Below are 23845 nucleotides of genomic sequence, written 5' to 3'. Positions count from 1 at the left end.
CCAGGGGACTAGACAGCCTGGTGGGAGGGGACAAGGAGGAGAGTCGAGTAGAGAGTCGAGAAGAGTGGAAGTGTAGAGAGATGTGCCTAGAGCTGGGTCATGTAACGGTGACCCAGGGCACAAAAGAGTGGTCACCAGGGTAGGTACACCCGAGTACCACTGGGACCAGAGCACCAATGAGGCACAGGGCCCTAGATCAGGCATCAGCTTCACGTGGCCTGGCAAATACCTGTACAGTGAGGGGACCTTCACGAACCTCACCGACCCACAGATCTGTGGGCATCAGCAGTAATGGGAGGATCAGAATTTGGGACACGGACCGGCCCTACAGGGTCCATACTGCCCACTGTACAGATGAGGAGACTGCCAAAAGGACAGTCGGGCCCCCAAACAAGCTCCAAGCTACGGGGACCCAACCACACTGAGAGTGTCAGGGACAGAGCAACCAAGTCATCAAACTGGCACTGGAACTACAGGAACCGGAACCAGCCGTCCAAGAGCCCTACTGTGAGTAAAGACTGTTAACTTACAATCCACAGTTTGGCCTCCCTTCTTCGGCGAATGTCTCCACCATACATCCTCCAGGGCTCAGCCCTACCTGTGGAGGGCGTACCACCACAGCTGCCATTACCACCAGCCCTAGGGATAACAAACTCAGCAGCGGCGGTTTCACCATCTTAACCGCAGCCCGCAGGTGGCGTCACACCAATGACTTTAATCTCCCCTGTAAATACTCCCTATTAAAAACTGTCCTCAGGGTTATGAAACCGGGCAATGGCCAGCATTCACCCGTGACACAGCATCCCTATAAATATACGGCCCGGGACGCACATTCAGTTGAAACCGGTAGGCCCCTTTTCTTCACAACTGTTTTTTGTTGGTTTGGGGAACCAGTGGTCATTTTAACAACCATTTCCCCCGAAACTGAGAGAACCGGCTGAATCCTACCTCTGGGCTTAACACTTTTGCATAGCGAACCACGTCCACCTTCTCACCCGCTTTTTAAAACTAGCGAGAGCAGCGTAAAATCACAAAAAGTCACATGTGGTTGTTCAAAGATGTAATGCAGCAAAATTTGTGACTTTCAATACCAGAAGTTAACACACAAGCCTTGATAAAGTGCCTAGTCCCTACAGTATCAGTAATCCCTATTGTAGGTACAAAGGCAATGGGTACATCAGCACCTTACATCAGAGCTTGGCTTATTTACAGGAAACACCAGGGATTTATATACCTTACCATAACTGGGCTATGTCCTGATGGAAACATGATCCAATTCTGAAATCCATTGCCTTTTTACCTATAATAACATTTCCAGATGCTGTCTACTATCTTGTGTGTCTGCAGTGCTTTTTAATCTACAGTTTTCTGTCCATCGCCTGGTAAAAAAAGAAAAAAACAGTTGCTTAAAATCTGGTGCCATTCTGTGCACACAGAAAAATTAAGATCACATGCTTTTTAACAGCAACAAAATAGATTTTCCAATTTCCTGTGGAGTCTTCACCTCACTGAATATATGAATATAAAGTTTACCTTCTTGCTTCTCCGTCCCATGGGATTCTTCACTAATGCTATCCAGAGGTTCTCTTGTTTGAAGCCATTCAGTTAGATCACTATCTTTCATTTTCTTGAATAAGCAAATAGGAATAATCTTGCAGGTTTAATTAGATTTTGGTTGACTCTACATTTTTATCCTCATGTTAGAAAATAATAATGGATAGAAGTATAAAAATGTGTTATGGATACTTTAAATAGGTAGCGAGATCAGGTTTACGAATGACCGTCAGATCGGTATGATGCCGAGCCGCTTCCTCAAATTCAATTAAATATAGTTTACAGGGGTGAAAACTAATTTAAAAAAATATTTTCTAGTTTTACTTTTTCAATTCTTTTTTTTAGCAGAAATGAAAATCCACTAGAACGACAGCCTTTTTTTTTGTAATACTACTATGACTAATGCCTATTATCTTTCATTTGTGCCCTAATTGTTCTGATGTGCAATCCTTAGGACAGCAAAAACATCTTTGAAAACAAATTATTTGCAAACTTCACAAATGTCTGTGAAAACTTAAAAAAAAGAAATAAAAAACAAAAAAATTATACAATAAAAACTAAAAATAGTATATATATGCAAAATTAATAAATAAATAAGTTAGTATATGCATATACTAAATTAATATAAATGACAAAATTAATAAAAACGACAAAAGAAAAACGTTTAAATGAGTCAATAGTAATTGAGCACCAGCTATAGTAAAATGCGTCTATTATGTTTTATATATATATATATATATATATATATATATATATACACTGCATATATATATATATGTGTATGTATGTATATATTATATATATATATATATATATATATATATATATATATATAATATATATATAGGAATAAAGGTTTATTTGTTAACACCACTAATAAGAAAGTCCTGGCATACATATATTGCCAAATACCCTTTTACATTTTGTAATATACCATTATAGAGTTCAGAGAGCCTTATTTTATTACAGAACTTCAAATACATTGATACTATCCCTTTAATCCCCTGTTAATCCCTTTACACTCCCATAGAGATGGATGATAAAGTTCTGGCTGCCTGGAAAATTTACTAAGAAGCAGAACTGAGGTTTAGCAGCTCCCATTGTGCTCAGTAAAAAAAATAACTTAATTAAGCTCCTAAACGTCAGTGTGAAAGAACTTTCCTTTATTTCTATGGATGTTCGATCCATATAATGATTTCTTCTTAGTAAATTATTAAGAACAGAAATTTAGATTGACAAAAATGTATATATGTAAATGTACATATAGCGGGTGAAATAAGTATTAAACACGTCACCGATTTTCTAAGTAAATATATTTCTAAAGATGTTATTGACATGAATTTAAAAAAAGGGCTGGATGATTTTCTCAGTCAACATAACATTGTGGAAGTATAGATAACACTGGGGAACAATTTGAAAAAAAAATTCTGTTAAGTTAGGTTTTTGAGCTGATTTATACTAAAATTGGCATGCTGATTCCAAAAATGTAGTCAGTTTTTTTCTATCACGTCAAGTTTTTCCTCCTCAACTTACCTGCCATAGAAGCACAATTGCACTGATTTCTGTAATAAGACTTGTTATCTGAGTACAATTCGAGCTACGTGGCAACTTGTAAGAGTAGTCACAACTAAAAAACATATTTGTCATGCCTATTTCTTATATATTTCATTTTTTTGTTCATATTTGTACTATTTAAAAAAAAAAACAACACTTTTTAGGTACAGTAGTTTACATATTTTTGAGAAGACAAAAATCCTATAGTTCAAAAACTTGACGTGATAGAGAAAAACTGAGATCATTTCTGGATTCAGCATTCAAAAATTAATTAAGAACAGTTGTCCTACCTAACTCCTAAAAAATTGCGTTCCCCAGTGTAATCTGTGGTTGAAGTTGAACTTGATGCATTAAGGTCTTTTCTTAACCTCTGTAAGTATGAATTTCTAACCAGATGCCGGTAACAACCCATCCAATGCAACCAGGCAAAGAAACCAAACCATATAGGTCCATAAATTAAGTTGTACGCAATATCGAGAAATAACCCAGGGAATAAGTATTGATATTGCACACGCTCTCTGCAATTTTTTTAGCCATCTTAAATGCCACCAATATGCATTAAAACACCCATCATTAAGGGGACCTATTCCTTACTCTTTTTTAAAAATGATGGTAAGAAATAACTGAAGAGTGTCCCTTGCAGACAAAAATCTCATGAGTGACAGCTGACACCCACGGACATCGGTCCCAAAAGGTTTTGGACATAATTGGAGCTAAATTATCCCTTAAATACCACTGTCAATCACGACAGCAGCATCTAAATGGTTAAAAGACCCCCTTTGACAGGATCGGTCCTCCTCAATTGCAATTGAGGGTGTCAATAGTTTCCATGATACCCTGAGGTCATCTGATGACCTTAGGATACAATGACCTGTTAGATACTGCTGTGAGCAGGGGCTAATAGGCTCTGTCAGTGAGTGACTGAAAGATCTGCTGCACTGCTGTATACAAGTACAGCAGTGCATGAGACCACTGATCAACCTAAAAAAATATTCATGTCCCACAGTGGCACTAAGTGAAAATTAAAAAAGGTGTTAAACAAAATATGAAAAAAAAAACGTTTAAAAAAAACCCTCAAAAAAAGCACACAAAAAACATGAAAACCCCTTTTTCCCCACTAAAATCACTCAGCCTGCATTCAAACAAAAGTAAACAAAAAAAGTACAAATAATTGGTATTGGCACATACGAAATGACCCAATCTATAAAACTCTCACATTATTTATTCGGTATGGCAAACAACGTAAAAAAAATAGTAAAATTCTAAAAAGGACGCTATTTTATCATGACACACAAAAATGGAACAAAAAGTGATAAAAAAGTCATATGTAAAAAATGGAGTGCTTGTAAATGCCAAATGGTCTCACAAAAAAACAAGTCTTAATATGGCTTATTCAGAAAAAAAATAAAGAAAGAATATAGTGATGCAAAAACCAATACATTTTTGTAAAATATTGTTTTTAGTGTGTAACAATAGCAAAGCATAAAAAAGTAGGTAAATCTGGTATCACTATAATTGTAGTGACCCGAAGGATAAAGCCATCTTATCATTTTTACCGCACAGTGAACCAGCCCAAAAAAATATGAAAACAATTAGTGATTTGCTGGTTTTAGTTCATTCTGCATCTTACAAATCCGCATAAAAAGCGATCAAAAATTTTATACAGTATACCCCGAAATAGTACCAAACAAATCTCTGACTCGTTTCGCAAAAAATAGGCTCTGCTCATCAAAAATAAAGAAGTAACTGCTCCCAGAACGACAAAAAAAATATTCATTATGAAAAAAAAAAAAATAGTATATAAATTTGGTGTCTCTTTATTCACACCAACCTAAAATGTAAAGTGGTCTTATTGCTTATCGCGCAAAAATTAAAAAAAAATATTCTTTTACTGCTATTTAAAATCGGAATATAGTTCGGTTGATATTTAAGTAGATTATGAGACAGCTCCCAAATTTATTTGCAGTTGAATGTGGAACAACAGGCCGGTTCCTGGATCCAGTGAAGCAATAGATGAGGACTTCCAGCATACACAAATCCATAAAATATACCTTTTATTTAAAGATTAAAACATGGCATAAAATCACCTTCATGACATAGAACAGACATATCTACGCGTTTTAGGCAAGACTAAAGGCCTAGTGCCCAAATTGCATAGATATGTCTGGTCTATGCCATGAATTGCTTCCTTGTTACTAGATAATTGTAGAATCTAGTTCACCATTAACATCAATCTATTTCTTCTTGGAGCTCAGGCATCGGCTCGGCCATAGGTCAGTGAATAAGATTTATATGAAGTCCGGCTTGACGAACAGATTCTTTTTTCAAATATATGTTACAATCAGGACATTGCATGAAAAAATAGAGCATATGTAGCACTCGCATCATACTACTGAGTATTTACGGGTATTCATGTCTTACATATTTAAAAGGAACCTGTTAGATGCAATATGCACCCAGAGCCACGAGCAGTTCTGGGTGTATATTGCTAATCCCTGCCTAATGGTCCCTGTATACACTAGCATAGATAATGAGAACTTTAGAAAAAGTATTTCTAAAGATCTTTTATCGTATGCCAATGAGCACGGGGACCAGTCCCCTGGGCGTTAGTTCCCCTGGCTAGTCGGCTCCATTAGCATATTAGTACGCCCCTGTGGGCATGCTAACATGCTGTTGAATACTCAGCGTCAGAGGATGATCTCACCTCCCTGTTGCCATCACGTCCGACACTGCATTTCGGCTCAGTGCTCGTGACCCTGGAGTTTCGGTCATGCACAATTCTTCAGTTTGAAGCCAGGACTCGTACACCCGGCTTCATAGCGCGCATGACCGGAACTCCGGGGTTATGCGCACTAAGCCAAAATCCTGTATCGGGCGACAATGGCGGTGCAGAGGTGAGTGAGATCATCCTCTGGTGCTGCGCATTCATTAGCATGTTAGCACATGCACAGGGGCGTACTAACATGCTAATGGAGCCGACTAGCCAGTGGAACTAACGCCCAGAGGACTAGTGCCCTCGCTCATTAGCATACGATAAAAGATCTTTAGAAATACTTTATCTAAAGATCCCTTTATCTATGTTAGTGTATACAGGGACGGTTAGGCAGGAATTAGCAATATACACCCAGAACATCACTCAAGGTTCTGGTGCATATTGCACCTGACTGGTTACCTTTATTGCATATCTATAGCTTGTGCCATGAACATCTGACAAATGCAAAGTCCTCACCTCTGATGGCCAAAATGTCTAGATTCATTTTAGCAGTTTTCCTCTTTGAAATCAATGTAGATTGAGCTGTGCTTTCACATGGCCAGGTATATACACTATTTTCTACTAATAATGCACTGGAATAAATTGTGCTAATCTGCTTATTAAGGCTATTGTTAATAAACACAAATGGTCAGAATTAGTCCTAGGGCCAAGCTATTATTTTCCAATCATTTACCATAGTTATTATTTTAGTGTATAAGATCATTCTATGTTTTGCGTTCCCTGTTTGTAAAAAAAAAAAAATCCCGATATAATTTAAACAAAGGTAAAGGAAAATTAGTTCAGTGTTTTGATTCCTAAAACAGGAAAATGACATGCCAGGTGATAATCCTTTTGCTGATAAAAGTTATTAAAGGGTTGCTCCTATTTTCAGAAATGGATATTGTCAGGTAGTGCTTGTAAATGCAAGCAATTTTGCAATTTAGTGCTTATTAAAATGTTAGTCTGTTCTTGAAATATTCATCATTTTGTTTTTGTTTACAGCTCGTTGTCTTGGAGACCGACCACCACTGCTAGCCTGCAGAACATGCACAATGCTTGCCAGCTCTTTTGTATTGAGTGAGTTGGCAGTGTTGTGAAGGTGGCAGGGGCGCTAGGCCCAACGGGCTGTAAATCAAACGAATGTTACTATCACAACCATGGCTGCACGTTAGTCATGTGTGGCCATAATACTATGTGAAGGTGATCATACATATATGAGGATTTTCTGTGCAGTATAATGTAAAACTGAAATCTACTCATACATACTGTATGCAATGTCTAGAATTGCAGCATCATCATTAAAGGGAACCTGTCACCAGTTTTTTGCCCTATAAGCTGCGGCCATCACCAGTGGGCTCTTATATACAGCATTCTAACATGCTTCATATAAGAGCCCACACCACTGTGTAGAACGTAAAAATCACTTTATAATACTTACCTAAACGGTCGCTGCGGTGGAGTTGTGTCATATGGGCGTCTTCATTCTCTGGTGCCGATGCCTCCTCTTTCTGCCATCTTCGGCCTCCTTCTGAAGCCTGTGTGCATGACGCGTTCTACGTCATACACACTCGCCGGTCCCGTGCAGGTGCACATCAATAATTTGATCTGCCCTGCTCAGGGCAGATCAAAGTGCACCTGCGCAGGACCTCAATGCCTGCGAGTGTGGATGACTTAGGATATGTCATGCACCCCAGCTACAGAAGAAGGATGACAAAGATGGCCAAAAGAGGAGGCATCGGCACCGGAGGACGATGATGCCCATATGACCCAACTCCACTGCAGCGACCGTTTAGGTAAGTATTATAAAGTGTTTTTTTTATGTTCTACAGCGCGGCCTGGGCTCTTATACACAGCATATTAGAATGCTGTATATAAGAGCCCACTGGTGATGGCTGTAGCTTATAGGCCCCAAAACTTGTGACAGGTTCCCTTTAAATTTATATAGCTACACTTCATATTTGAGAATCTTTGAACATTTCTAATAGGGAAAACATACTTTAGTGAAAATCATATATTCTGCTTATTTCCATCTTGAAGGTCATTGATGTAAGAGAGGAAACCTGAACTCTCCATTTACTCCAGCTGACATGGAGCTGCCTGTAACCACAGTATATTGGTTCTCCTTTGACTTTGTGAATATGAGATGTCGAAAACATTCCTGTGCCAAAACAAAAATTACAGTCCCGGCACCATTTCAAAACCATTATCTTTTTGTTACTTGCATTGGCCAAACCCATGACCATTTCAGCTGTGAAGGACAGAGCGCCCGCTCCTTCTCCTATTGCTGGAACAGTAATTACTAGGTATCTGTTCTTTTCCTGCCCTAGGTTTAGGAAGCAGTGCCAGCTCTTCCACCCATTCTGCTAATATAGGAAATGATCTTTTTTCAGTCCTAACCATTACTTTCTCTTTCTTAACTGTTTTGCATCCATCCCATTTCTACTTTATGACTCCATCTTCTGTCATTTGTTTTAATTTAGATATTTGGAAGGAAACCACTTAACATCAGTGCCAAAAGAAATCTCTAGTTTCAAGCACATAACACTGATGTAAGTATCATGTCTCTACTTAGACCCCTTAACTTGTATTTAGTGAGAGAAATGCCAATATTTATACATATCACTTGAAAAGTATATACTGTATTTTTTGGACTATAAGAGGTACCAGATCCTAAGATGAACGTAAGTTTTACAAGAGGAAAATAGGAGAAAAAATATGAAACAAAAATGTGGTCCTGACACACTGTTATAAGGGGATCTTGTCCTGACACTGTTATGGGGGTAATGTCCCCCATTTTTGTACTAATGTCTCCCATCCTGCCTTTTCTTGCTATATACTGTATGTGGTCCATCCTAGAATATATGAGGCCCATCCTGGTATATATGTGACCCATCCTGGTATATATGGGCTGCATCCTGGTATATATTGCCCCCATCCTGGTATATGTTACCAATCCTGGGTCCATCCTGGTGTATATGTTCCCCATCCTGGTATATATATCCCCCCTGTTACGGGGGCTGTCTGATTATAAAAACCAAAGGGATATCAGACAGTCATGGTCCACCGTGCAAAGTCTCTGCTGCAGACTATGGCAGAGGATAAGGGGTATCTTGTACTACGAAAGCAGTACTGACACTGATACGTCTCAGTGACACTAGAGCCAATCACGGCGTGTACTGTTAAAGTCAGAGCGACTACCGTATTTAGCATTAACGTAAAAGGGATAGGTTAATGAGTGAGGAAGAGTATATAAGTGTACCGCTGTAAATAGTAGTAGCACAAGTGCAGAGTGCAATACCTCTGTTAAACTCACAGAGGCATATAGTTAGGAAATAAAGCAATTCCTCCCTTACTCGGAGGGTGTGTGGTATGGTCTCGGTTAATGATCACAGAGACAAAAGCAGTGAGTTTGAAATGGCACCTACCTAGGTCCGTTCCTCTAGTGGTGCCAGGAGACGGACAGCAGCGTAAGCACAAAGCTCCTACCTGCATTCGCTCCACTAGTGTGCGAGGACACGAACCACTAGATATGGCACCTGCCTAGGTCCGCTCCACTAGTGGTGCAAAAGAGACGGACAGCAGCACAAGCCGCACAAAGCTCCTACCTATTTTCGCTCCGCTAGTGTGCGAGGATACGAACAACTGCCAGGCGCAGTATAAGGAACATTACCCTAGCGGCAACATGCACCTACGAGTAGAATCACAAGGCCCCGCCGGACCATGTGCCTCAGGCACCTGCCTATGTCCGCTCCACTAAGATGTAAGGATACGGACCGCAGCCGAAGCTGTAAGGTACAAGAACGCTACCCTGCCGGTAGCGCTCACCTAACATAGACAGAGAGATGCCTAGAGGGACGTGCACAGAGCGTCTACTCTCATGCATGAACCAAGAGGACTGAGCGCCGGGCGGCATGCGTCAGGGTCTTATATAGACTCTGTGCCTCATCCAAGATGGAGGACAAAAGAGCCAATCCGCTGCCAGAACGACAGCAATGACGTCATGCTGGCTATCACCGAGCAAAGCGTCACAAGCACATGACCAGCGACCAATCGGCATAGAAGGTGTCAGAGACATGTGACCACGTGTCACAAGCACATGACCAGCGGCCAATCAGCTTAGGTGTCAGAGACATGTGACCTCGTGTCAGCGATGATGTCACCCGCACATGTGCAATGGCTCCAAGATAGGACTTAGTCTCCAGTGCTTGCACATGTGCAGTAGCAAGAAATCCGAACATAGTCTCCAGTGCTCGCACATGTGCAGTAGCAAGAAATCCGAACATAGTCTCCAGTGCCACAGCAACCGTAACACCCCCCATCCTGGTATTCATGATTCCTATCCTGGCTCCATCCTGGTATATATGTTCACCTCTGGTATAGATATGTTCCCCATCCTGGGTCCATCCTGGTATATATGTCCACCATCCAGGTATACATGTTCCTAACCCTGGTATATATGTCTCTAATCCTGGCATATATGTTCCCAATCTTTGAATATATAGTATGTCCACCATCTTGGTGTATATATTCCCCATTCTGGTATATATGCCTCCAGTTATGGCCCTTTTTTAACACATTAAAAAGTAAATGAATTCTACTCCCCTTCCCTTTGCTCCCTCTTCTGATGTTGGCAAATGATTTCGGCATGTAAGCGACAAGTGGAGCATGATGTTTCTGTCATGAGCCCCCAGTCACACGCCGACATTAGCTACCAGCTAATCCAAAATGAATATTCATTGCTCACCATGCCCATAATTCCGCCCATCTCTCGGCACCAAGGTCAGTGGTAGTAAAAACCTGCACAAACATTGATCTAGGCGCCAAGAGGTGCCGGGATTATGGGCGTGAGGAGAAGTGAATATTAATTTTCTTTAACAGTGGACACGTGATCGCCCCACTCCTGCTGCTGCGTCTTCCTGCAGCAGTGACCCTGCTCCTGCCTCCTGTGATCATGCACCATCGCTGCACTCTCCACCACAGCAAGCCAGGTACATTTTGGACTATGATGCATCCCCAAATTCCTTCCAAATTTGGGTGGATAAAACCTCATTTTAATCAATAGATCTCATAATAATAATAATTTCCCTAACTGGATGTATTAAAAAAATGTTCCTGTGCTGGGATAATCTTATATATGTGTCTCTGCTATGTAGTGTGTAATGGCCGTGTCTGATCGTACAGGGACATGGTTTGATCATACCACATCTCCTAGGCCCTGGAGGAAGCCAAAGAGTATACAGGCAATATAGCATTGGATTGCAGGGGCAGATATATAAGAAACAGAAACATTTTATATAACATTCAGTTGTTTAACTTGTTATTATTTCAAGATCTATTGATTAAAATGAACTTTAACTTCAAAATCCTCTCTGATGTAAAGAAAGGACGGAGTTGTAATTTTGTTTACTGCCATTGCCTAGGTTACTGTCAAGTTACAGACTATCTGTGGTGGTCGGCCTTCTACACAGATTCAGTGGGACTGCAGTGTGCTGCTGCAGAGGCAAAGCTACAGCTGCTTCTAGCATCAGAGAGAACACAGTCCTGGCTGAAGCGTAACCATGCCACTGGTCTGAACTACTGATCAATTCGGAGGGCACCACCCAACATCAGACAACCCTATTAAGGCTCGCTCTGATTACGTTTCTGATATATATTCAGTGTAGGTGGTAAATGCAAAATTGAGGATAGGATTACGTGCCCAGGGTCTAAGGGGCACTTTGCACACTATGACATCGCAAGCCGATGCTGCGATGCCGTGCGCGATAGTCCCTGCCCCCGTCACAGCTGCGATATCATGGTGATAGCTTCCGTAGCGAACATTATCGCTACGGCAGCTTCACACGCACTTACGTGCCCTTCTACGTCGCTCTGGCCGGCGACCACTTCCTTATTAAGGGGGCGGGTCGCGCAGCGTCATAGCGATGTCACACGGCAGGCGGCCAATAGAAGCGGAGGGGCGGAGATGAGCGGGACGTAAACATCCCGCCCACCTCCTTCCTTCCACATAGCCGGCGTGAGCCGCAGGACACAGGTAGGAGATGTTCCTTGCTCCTGCGGCTTCACTCACAGCGATGTGTGCTGCCACAGGAACGAGGAACAACATCGTAACATCGGTATTTCCCAATTCATGGAAATGCCGGACCCTACATCGATGATACAATAATGACGCTTTTGCGCTCGTTAATCGTATCACAAAGGATTTACACACTACGATATCAACTGCAACGCCGGATGTGCGTCACTTTCGATTTGACCCCACCGACATCGCAGCTGCGATATCGTAGTGTGCAAAGTGCCTCTTAATCTGAATTATTATGTAATAAAAATGTCAAAAAGTCGTATTTACATGAACAGTCTTGTTTATTACTGTAGTAATGATGTTTGCAGACTAATCCTAAATATATGTATATGTCATACTTATTTAGAGATTTAAGCAACAACAGCATCAGCGTCTTGTCTAACTACACCTTCAGCAACATGACCCACCTATCTACACTGTGAGTATGGAGCCTTTAACTCATTTGTATACTTTATTCATGTCCATTGTGTTTACCAAGCAACATGCACAGGTATTGAATGTGTGTGTGTGTGTGTATATATATATATACACATTTAGGGAATGTGTAAATACATTGCGATCAATGTGTTTGGGCCAGCATCAACCATTGTATTGCAGAAGGCGTACCTAGCCGTAGTTCTAATGGTGATAGCCAAGCCTGTAACACTAAGTCATGCTTCTCCTCTAATTGCCAAATGGGTGTTTTCATCTGTTGCACATCTGGCGGAAGCGTGCCAAGATAAAATATTGCATTTTACAGATTGGTATAGGGATACATGGAAAGCATTTCAATATGTTATTATGGCTCTTACTGCGTAAATGAAGTGACAAGCACGATATTAAACCACCTTGATAATTCTTTCAGGATTTTAAGCTACAACCGTCTGAGGTGCATTCCAGTTCATGCATTTAATGGCTTGAAGTCTCTGCGAGTGCTGTAAGTATCACAAGTTCTTGAGATGTTTCGTTAACAGCAGGCTCCTTAATGAACAGATGGCTTCCAGTTCACTTCAGGATTCAGCCTTTAGTTTATGCAGTTTGTACCGCGCTGTGCTGTATTTAGAACCAACCAGGTTCAGATTTTTATCGGGGCATACCCGTTACACGGTGTGCTCTGTGCTGCTGATTTACAGTCCTCGGCATTTGTGTGATCAATACGATTTTACATTCATGTTCTTACATGTTAATAAGAGACCATTTGTGCCTTAATCATGGATGAGGGTTGATAGCACAGACATTATGGCAGGCATCCTACTTTTGGTAGCGCTACAAAAAATTTGAGCTCCCAATTTTCTGGTATAGAGCCACTTCAATGATGGCACCAAATGCTGTGCACAGAGGGTCTATTGTACCATCTCTAATATTCTAATTTCCTAGATCCTCTGTTGTAGTAAATCATCAAATATTGATATGTGGGTTTATTTAAAGAGGACCATCCACCAGGATTTTCCTATATATAAACTAAACTAAAGCCAGTGCTATATTGGCACTATCATGCTGATTCTATATATACCTTTAGTTGTGAGGTCGGATGTATAGTTTCTGAAATATGGGCAAGTAGAGTTTGTGAAATGCACTGTTATTTGATTGCTAGCAGCTACAGAATATCTAATAGGTGGGTCGGGTTGTGTTAGTTATTACCGCCCCTGTCTGCTGCCTGGCTTTACTCCCCCTGTCTATGTTATTACAGAGGGAAGAAGGAGGGAGGAAGGCCAGGCAGCAGACAGGGGCGGTAATAACTAGGAAAACCCAACCCACCTATTAGATATTCTGTAGCTGCTATCAATCAAATAACAGTGCATTTCACAAACGTTACTTGCTTGTATTTCAGAAACTATACATCCGACCTCACAACTAAAGATATGTTTAGAATCAGCATGATAGTGCCAGTATAGCACTGGCTTTAGTTTATATATGGAAATCCTGGTGGGTAGTCCTCTTTAATGTCGTGTTTTCCATTGTAATCTATTGATTCCAGATATTCATCTCACGGTCTTTTCCATTTCATCTAAAATAAAACGATAAATAATTATTCTGATTACAGTAGCTGCATAGGCTTTCTTGCTTTTGGGTTTTAATTTCCATCAGTTCAATATGACACGAGGACTGAAGTCATATGGAAACACAAGCCCCTTGACCTGAACCCACATAGTAATTATTACATAATATTGCTGTCTCTCAGTATTGGGATCCCAAGACCCGGAAAGTTTTTGCTGGGGGAAAGCTGAACATGGATATTCTTTCACTTTGCATTTAAAATGCACCGGAATGAGTAGATTTATCCTGGTGTCACCGCACGTCATCTATACTGTTATTAAAAATCAATTCTCTAGAGGGAAGAGAAATGCCTCAGTGACAGCGTGCAATCTGTTGTTGTCATTTATTCATTATCTGAGCTCTCAAGGGACTTGGAAAATGAGAGTATCAGCAAAACTATTTCAGCTTTTTTTGTCATACAGTGAACATATGTGCAAATGTACTCTCCGATATCAGGATTCTGAACATTGTTATAGGCGGTAGTGCCATCATATGGATGATCAGCAAATAGTCAGAAGTGGAGATACTGCCATTATTATCATTATTACATACATTAAAGATCTAATCCCATAACTATGAATCTCAAGTCTTCAGAAAACAAAAATAGAGAAGAAACTACTGCGCGCTGTGAAATCAGTCGGTGTAACAAAATGGTATTCAGTAATATTGGTCTTAAGGCCCTGTGCGCACTAGAAAAAGGATTTTTCAAAAGAAATTTCTTGAGAGTCTGAAAGATTAGCGCACTTGCATTCAAAAAATGCACCAATACCGCACCGAAAAACGCATGCGTTTATACCACGTTTTTGTGTGTTTTTTATGTGTTTTTTCAGCAGATTGGTCCCTGCGTTTTTTTACCATTATCTATGGCAAAAAACGCAGGGACCTGCAGAAAAGAAGTGACATGCTCATTCTTTTTCTCCAGAAATTCTGCAGAAAGAATGTTCTTGAGAAAAAAACGCAGTGTGCGCACAGCTATTTTTTTTTTCATAGGTTTTGCTGGGGAATGTCTGCAGAAAGGTTACAACCATTTTCTCAAGAAATTTCTGCAGCAAAAACGCAAAACAAACCATGGGTAAAAACATAGTATGTGCACAGGGACTAAGTGTTATCAGTTTTTTCCACGTACAGCACTCAGGCTGAAGATATGGTCATCGTGGATTTAGCCTAAGATCACATGTCCAGTAATCATCTGTTTGAAACAAATCTGTTTCAAATAGAAGAAAAATGGATGGTTATTTAATGGATCCATTTTCTATAGACTTGAAGGAGTAATCCAATCTAAATCCATAAGTCTGAAGGCACTCTCCGTGACTGCTGACTTGTGAATCCTGACATTGTGCATTATGCGCTGCAAGGATTCTCCAGTGTCAGAGCCGGGAACGGCGGTCACATGGCCACGAGTATGAGATATGCAGACTTGTGAATCCTTACATTGTGTGCACTGTGTGCTGTGAGGATTCTCCAGTGTCAGAGCCGGAAAAACCGGTCACATGGCCATGAGTATGTGATATGCAGACTTGTGAATCTTAACATTTTGTGCACTGTGCGCTGTGAGAATTCTCCAATGTCAAAACTGGGAACGGCGGTCACATGACCCCTAGTATGAGATATACTGTACAGATATGTGAATCCTCACATTGTGTGTGCTGTGAGGAATCTCCGGGGTCAGAGCTGGGAATAGCAGTCACATGGCCATGAGTATGTAATATGCAGACTTGTGAATCTTCACATTGTGCACAATGCGCTGTGAGGATTCTCCGGGGCCAGACCCGGGAATGGAGATCATGGGGCCACAGTTATGCGATGTGCCAGAATTCGACTAGTTTGTCATAGTCTCACTCAATACAGTGGAATCTGCACAACTTTTTTGTCCTGTAATAATAACTGATGACTGATTGCTGCTGGATCCAATAAAGACAGATATAATAAAAAATTGGATTTGTTTCAAACTGATGAAAAACTGATACACTTTAAAATTTATCGGTAACCATGGACTTCAATCATTTTTACTTTTGCCAGAACAGAGCGTTACTTTTTTAACAGATTCTGAAATTATTTCAGAAATCATTGGGATTATTTTCTATTTTCCTCCAACAGCCCCACACGTGGCAGGATATCTCTTTGTTGCAGACAACTGTGTCATGTCTATTTCTCTCTTATTCCACTAGATATTCCAGTATTTTTTTCAATTATTTTGCTTTATATGTTATTTCTTAAAAATACTCATGGCTCTCTAGATAAACCTGTGCCTTGAGACAAAGTCAACTAAGTAAGGCTATGACCGCACTTTGCGTTTTCACCTGCGTTTCAGCAGCGTTTTGAGCAGCAGCGTTTTCTTGCCAAAAGGCATGCGTTTTGATTTTCCTGCAAAGTCTATGGAAAATGAAGATTTCCTGACCGCACTTTGCGTTTCAAAACACTGCTTTTAATTTGCATAATTTGTGGCAAAAAACATGCGTTCAAAGAAGCAGCATGTCAATTGTTTTTGCGATTTCTGCAGCGTTTTGCTAACATTGAAGTCAATGAGAAGTATCAAAAAGCAACAAACATCTAAATTCCAGCGTTTTGCATGCTTTTTAGGTGCAGAAACAGTGCGTTTTTCACTTCAAAAACGCATGCTTTTTAGACATTAAAATAATGGAATCATATGTCCGTTTACACACACACATAGTCCGACAATTAATTTAATGAAAATTATGATTTTATTGCTATTTTAGCAATAAATATTATGAAACCGCTATAATTTCATGAAATATTTTCTTTATTAAATCAACTATTATATATGTTTTGCTTTTTTTTTCTCTTTTTTCATTCTGTTTGACTATTTAATCTTTATTTAGCAGTGTCTTGATGTTCAAAACGCATCTGTCAAAACGCAAGGGAAAAAGCATGTAAAAAGCTCTGAAAACGCATCTAAAGCGCGGCAAATACGCATGCGTTTTTAGCGCTAAATTTCTAAAAAAGGCAACTTTGGCTAAATCAATTAAGGCCAAAACGTGCGTTCTGAACTGCAAGTAGCACGACGCAAAGTGCGGTCATAGCCTAACAGTGCAAAACAATGGCTACATTCCCTTGCTGCAGAAAAGGTGTGTGACCTAATAATTCACTTTCTGCTCTCTTGCACACAACTACTCTTCTGTCAGTGGAAACACAATGCACGATGTTCAATTGGACGATTAATCGATCACTACTCAGACATTTCTAACCCATTCATCACTTTAACAATTTTCTGCTAGTGTAATTGAACCTTTAGGTCACGTGCACTCATTGAGTATTTGGTGAGTTTTCTACAAAAGTATTTGTAGCCAAAACCAGGAGTGGGTATAAAATGCAGAAGTGGTGACATGTCACTATTATACTTTTCCTCTGATTGTTCCACTCTTTGTCTTACAAATACCAAGGTAAGAAACTTGTCAAATACACAACGTGTGCACGTGGACATAGTGACAAATTTCTGGAATCCGCGTCTTTGTCAGTTCAGACTCCATGCTTTTTCCCCTTTAATATTCTCTATGACTGAAAAGCCTTTATTGTATTTGAGTGACTTATGACTTGCATATGATAGTTATGAACTTCAACTCTACTTTTATATGTTTTTTCTTCTATTTAGTACTCTTCATGGAAATGATATCTCTTCAGTTCCAGAAGGATCGTTTAATGACCTGACGTCACTATCCCATCTGTAAGTACATTCTCTTTGTGCACTATGAATGATAACATACATCATCCTATGTACAAAACACCACTACATCTATGATATTATTTCATCAATGTCTGTATTCAAGTATTTGCTATATTTGGAAAGTGCGGTACATCATCTGCTATTTAAACTGAACACGAAGGTATCCAAAAACATATTTTGTCTAGAAATGGCTATTTCATGTTATCGTTTTATCAATGATTTAGACACTGATTTCAGCCACAGGGTTTTTTTTTCACTTTTATGTCTCTTGTTTTTACCTCAGTATTTGTAACCAAAACCAGGAGTGGGTGATAAATATAGAAGTGGTGCCCGCATTTCTATTACGGTATGTGCACACGCTGCAGACATTTTCTGCACCAAAAAAACGCACCAAAAACGCTCCAAAAAAATGCATGCATTCTTAGTGTTTTTTTGGGTGCATTGTTTTTGGTATATTTAAAAGCTGGAAGGGCTAAAAAGCACAGGAAAAAACAGACCAACAATTGACATGCTGCTTCTTTTTATACCTTGAAAGCGCACTGCAGTTTTGTGCCTTTACCAAAAAATGGATTCTCTGGCAGAAAAACGCTTTGTGTTGAAAATGCATGTTAAAAACACAGGTAAAATCTATCTTTGTACCGTGTTAGCCAGTAGAGATAAAAAAAAAAGTTTGTTTAAAGGGAACCTGTCATCAGAAATTTAGCCATCCACCTAAAAGCTTCCCCCTCTGCAGCTCCTGGGCTGCATTCTAGCAAGGTTCCTGTAGTTTTTCTTGCCCCTTTTAGCCCAAAATAAACACTTTATAAAGTAGTACCTGCTCGTATGTAAATTTTCTCATTTTTCCATGTGGGCGGTCTGTCTGGTGTCTGTGCCTGTCCTCCTACCGATTTACGCCCCCCCCCCAGAACGCAGAATTTCAAACCTCAAGACGCCGCCCCTGGGCGCCTGAGGTCCTGCGCATGCGCTCTGCTACCGTAGCGGGACAGTGCACAGCGTGCACGTGTGACCGCTGGTGACGGTATGCGCAGGCACGATGTTATGGGCGGCGCTGTGAGTGTCCTCAGCAAGTGCCGCCCATAACCTCGTGACCGCACTTTCCTCTCTTCCTCCATCGTTCTGCGCCAGCGCTCGCTGGCGCGGTGACCCGACGTCACCTCCTCCCATCTTGCCCTGCAGCAGGAAATAGATGGGAGGAGGTGACGTCGGGTCACCGCGCCAGCGAGCGCTGGCGCAGAACGATGGAGGAAGAGAGGAAAGTGCGGTCACGAGGTTATGGGCGGCACTTGCTGAGGACACTCACAGCGCCGCCCATAACATCGTGCCTGCGCATACCGTCACCAGCAGTCACACGTGCACGCTGTGCACTGTCCCGCTACGGTAGCAGAGCGCATGCGCAGGACCTCAGGCGCCCAGGGGCGGCGTCTTGAGGTTTGAAATTCTGCGTTCTGGGGGGGGGCGTAAATCGGTAGGAGGACAGGCACAGACACCAGACAGACCGCCCACATGGAAAAATGAGAAAATTTACATACGAGCAGGTACTACTTTATAAAGTGTTTATTTTGGGCTAAAAGGGGCAAGAAAAACTACAGGAACCTTGCTAGAATGCAGCCCAGGAGCTGCAGAGGGGGAAACTTTTAGGTGGATAGCTAAATTTCTGATGACAGGTTCCCTTTAAAAGAACTGAGAGTCCTCAGTGGTTGATACCTTTTAATGACTAACTGAAAAGATGGTAATAATAGCAAGCTTTCCAGACTACTCAGGTCTCTTCATCAGGCGTGGAATAACACAAAATCTGAAGAGTCACATATTTATACACAACAGGACATAGAATAGTGCAGTAAAGAAGACAAGTTATGTGATACAGAATGGAGCAGTAAATATCTTGTCTTCTTTACTGCACTATTCTATGTCCTGTTGTGTATAAATATGTGACTCTTCAGATTTTCTGTTATACCATGCCTGATGAAGAGACCTGAGTAGTCTGGAAAGCTTGCTATTATTACCATCTTTTCAGTTAGCCATTAAAAGGTATCAACCACTGAGGAATTCAGTTCTTTTAAACAATTTTTTTTTGTTAAAAACACATGTGTGTTTTTCATACAGTTTTGAAAATGCGTTTTTTGATGCATTTTTTCATTACTTCATTAAAGTCAATGAGTAAAAAACGCAGCGAAAAACGCACAAAGAATTGACATGCTGCTTCTTTTTTTCTGCACCAAAAACTAAAATGAAAAAAAGAAGCAACGTGCGCATAGCACTTCTGAATTTTCATAGACTTTGCTGGGGAAGGACAGACATGCACTTTTGGGCAAAAAGCTGAACCAAAAAACATATCAAAAGCGCAGCAAAAGATTCAGTGTGTGCACAAGGCCTAACTGCACTGATAACTGCAATGAAAAAAGAAGCAATGTGCGCACAACACTTCTGATTTCTCATAGACTTTGCTGGGATAAGCTTGAACATGCAAATTTGGACAATAAACTGCATGAGAAACTGCACCAAAAATGCATCAAAAACTGCACTGTGCACACAGGGCCATATACTTTTCCTCTGATTGTTCCATTCCTGATTTTGGTTGTCATATACTGAGGTAAAATACTGATCAAATACTTAAACCCTTCACTTTAGAGTTCCATATTTTATTTTGCCTCATCAGTCTTGTTTTTTGCTGGAAGAGTTGTAATTTTTAATGAAACCATTTAATTTACCCTATAATGTATTCAAAAAATTCTGTGAATTTGTTTCTATGGTTTGTCACCATTTAAAATGAAATAGTAGATATATTCTTTCGGATTCCAAATGTGTTGTAGGACTTGTCTATGAAAGAGCAAGAATTTCACACCTAAAACTATTTATGACAGATTCCCTTTAACATTTACATTTTGTATTTTTAAAATGTTTTTTTAAAACTTTTTAAACTTTTTTTAAACCTTATTTTGGTCCTGCAGTACATCAACTGCTTCCTATTAATGCATACATTATGGCCCCCGACACCATGACAGCCCACTGATGTAATAACAAAGACACATCACATGTCATCAATGGGGGGAAGTTAGTTTAAATAGAAAGCAAATAATAATATACAGGCTGTCATTATGTCTAATCCTCGTCAAGCATTTCATCTGCATGTAGATTGAGTGATCCTAGGTCGGTCTTTTTACTAAGAAAAAGAAATGATAGTGGCAATAATTTAGGAGGATTTCTACTGAAAAAGTAAAATTGTCCATAAGTGTATCAATAGATAAAGAAAAGCTGTCAGCAGGATAGTGTAGTGTAAAGTAAAGATATGGCTGTAATGGGCTGTAATACTGATCATATTGAAACCTTTAGGCTATGTACGCACGCTGCGGATTTACCGCGGATTTTACCGCGGATTTTCTGCATGTTTGCTACAGAAAATGTGTCTAACATTTCTGCAGTCATTCCCCAGCAAAACCTATAGGTATAAAAAAATGCTGTGCGCAAACTGCATTTTTTTTATACCTGCGGATTTAGGCCGGGGCCACATGGGGACTAATGCGATCCTCGCATGACACTCAGCTCACGCTAGCAGCACAGCGGGAGCCGAGTGTCATGCGAGTGTCACTGCGACTGCGCAGGCTCTGTGACCTCAGGGATCCAGTGACGTCACGTCAAGTTCCGGACACGTCACATAACTGTGGCCGGCTGCAGTCTTCCTGACTTACTCGGCTGTGGGCGTTGTGTCACCGCTTGTCACAGCTCAGTGTGTCTCCTGCTTGCAGCGCTTTGCTGTGAGGGAGGAGGGAGCTGATGGGCCAGTGATGAGCAGTGAAACAACGCCCACAGCCCATTATTCAAGGAGACTGTGGCCGGCCGCGGTGTCAGGAACTTGACGTGGCGTCACCGGATCCCCGAGGTCACATAGCCCGGGGGTCAGGCATGGGGAACTGCAATAGCGCCTCTCACAGGCACTATTGCCAACATAAGGTATTTGAGAGAAACTTTGTTTCTCAATATAATATCGATCTAGACAATAAAAAATATGAGTGAACCACCCCTTTAAAGGTAGTGGAATTACAGTCATGGCCAAAAGTTTTGAGAATGCTACAAATATTAATTTTTACAAAGTCTACTGCTTAAGTTTTTCTAATAGCAATTTGCATATACTCCAGAATGTCATAAAGAGTGATCAGCTTAACAGCAATTACTTGCAAAGTCAATATTGGCTAAGAAAATGAACTTCAACCCCCAAAACACATGTCAACATCATTGCATTCCTGCCTTAAAAGGAGCAGCTAACATTGTTTTAGTGATTGTTCCATTAACACAGGTGTGGGTGTTGATGAGGACAGGGCTGGCGAACAATCAGTCATGATTAAGTAAGAATGACACCACTGGACACTTTAAAAGGAGGCTGGTGCTTGGTATCATTGTTTCTCTTCAGTTAACCATGGTTATCTCTAAAGAAACACGTGCAGCCATCATTGCTCTGCACAAAAATGGCCTAACAGGGAAGAGTATCGCAGCTACAAAGATTGCACCTCAGTCAACAATCTATCGCATCATCAAGAACTTCAAGGAGAGAGCTTCCATTGTGGCCAAAAAGGCTCCAGGGCGCCCAAGAATGACCAGCAAACACCAGGACCGTATCTTAAAACTGTTTCAGCTGCGGGATCAGACTACCAGCAGTGCTGAGCTAGCTCAGCAATGGCAGCAGGCTGGTGTGAGTGCTTCTGCACGCACTGTGAGGCGGAGACTGCTTGAGCAAGGCCTGGTTTCAAGGAGGGCAGCAAAGAAGCCACTTCTCTCCAGAAAAAACATCAAGGACCGACTGATATTCTGCAAAAGGTACAGGGAGTGGACTGCTGAGTACTGGGGTAAAGTCATTTTCTCAGATGAATCCCCTTTTCGATTGTTTGGGGCATCTGGAAAACAGCTTATTAGGAGAAGAAGAGGTGAGCGCTACCACCAGTCTTGTCTCATGCCAACTGTTAAGCATCCTGAAACGATTCATGTGTGGGGTTGCTTCTCAGCCAAGGGAATCGGCTCATTCACAGTCTTGCCTAAAAGCACAGCCATGAATAAAGAATGGTACCAGAATGTCCTCCAAGAGCAACTTCTCCCAACTGTCCAAGAGCAGTTTGGCGCCCAACAATGCCTTTTCCAGCATGATCGAGCACCTTGCCATAAAGCAAAGGTGATCACTAAATGGCTCATGGAACAAAACATAGAGATTTTGGGTCCATGGCCTGGAAACTCCCCAGATCTTAATCCCATTGAGAACTTGTGGGCAATCATCAAGAGACGGGTGGACAAACAAAAACCAACAAATTCTGGCAAAATGCAAGCATTGCTTATGCAAAAATGGACAGCTATCAGTCAGGATTTGGTCCAGAAGTTGATTGAGAGCATGCCAGGGAGAATTGCAGAGGTCCTGAAGAAGAAGGGTCAACACTGCAAATATTGACTTAACTGCATTAACTCATTCTAACTGTCAATAGAACCTTTTGGTACTCATAATATGATTGCAATTATATTTCTGTATGTGATGTAAACATCAGACAAACACAATTAAAAACCAGAGGGCAACAGATCATGTGAAAATATAATTTTGGTGTCATTCTCAAAACTTTTGCCCATGACTGTAGTTTATATTGGGAAAACCAGCTGGCACATTCCCTTTAAAGAAATAGAGTTTGGGAATTATATTTTATTTACTTACAGCGACATTGACATTTTTCTATTTAGCGGTGGTGCCCAGATTTCTAAAGTGACAAGAGGTACAGCCATATCAGTAGCTCCTTCTCCTCAGGTTCAGAAAATGATCTGCCGGGGCTGACTATACGTAGCTTTGCCTCCTGTTGTCACTTTGACACAAATAGACACCACAACAAGAAGAAAATACCAATATCTTTGGAAGTAAATGACACATCACCAAACTTTGGTTAGTGCTCCAACGCCTAATGATACATGTGGTCATTTTTTTACATTTTGGATAGAATTCCTCCACCTCCCACAATGGCCAATAAAAAGTCCTTCCTACTTACAAAGTGTTGACACCATGCGATAAGAGGCGGGCGGCATTTTTTCTGAGTTCTGTAAGAGATTTCCAGAAGCCAATCCTAGTAGGTTTAGGGGCAGAAAATGACTGATCATATGAAGCAAAGATGCCTGCCTCTGTATATATTTGTGTTGCTGTAATGTCATCATCTAGACCTGCCTCATCTGTTACATTTTCGATATCCAT

At 40.8% G+C, this 23845-nt stretch overlaps 1 protein-coding gene across 3 annotated transcripts in view; it reads left to right on the top strand.

Annotated features, from left to right (window-relative positions):
• The window catches only part of SLIT3 (slit guidance ligand 3), an 878603-nt gene that overhangs the window by 716157 nt on the left and 138601 nt on the right, over window positions 1-23845 (top strand). For all 3 annotated transcript variants that reach the window (XM_075344498.1, XM_075344497.1, XM_075344499.1), the window contains 4 exons: window positions 8341-8409; window positions 12286-12357; window positions 12784-12855; window positions 17566-17637. In XM_075344498.1, the coding sequence (XP_075200613.1) occupies window positions 8341-8409; window positions 12286-12357; window positions 12784-12855; window positions 17566-17637 (285 nt within the window). The remainder of the gene's footprint in view (window positions 1-8340; window positions 8410-12285; window positions 12358-12783; window positions 12856-17565; window positions 17638-23845) is intronic.

Source organism: Anomaloglossus baeobatrachus, chromosome 4 (genome assembly GCF_048569485.1).
Source record: "Anomaloglossus baeobatrachus isolate aAnoBae1 chromosome 4, aAnoBae1.hap1, whole genome shotgun sequence".
Lineage (NCBI taxonomy): Eukaryota > Metazoa > Chordata > Amphibia > Anura > Aromobatidae > Anomaloglossus > Anomaloglossus baeobatrachus.
Note: the sequence above shows the minus strand (reverse complement) of the source record. Positions and strands in the feature narration are given on the sequence as shown.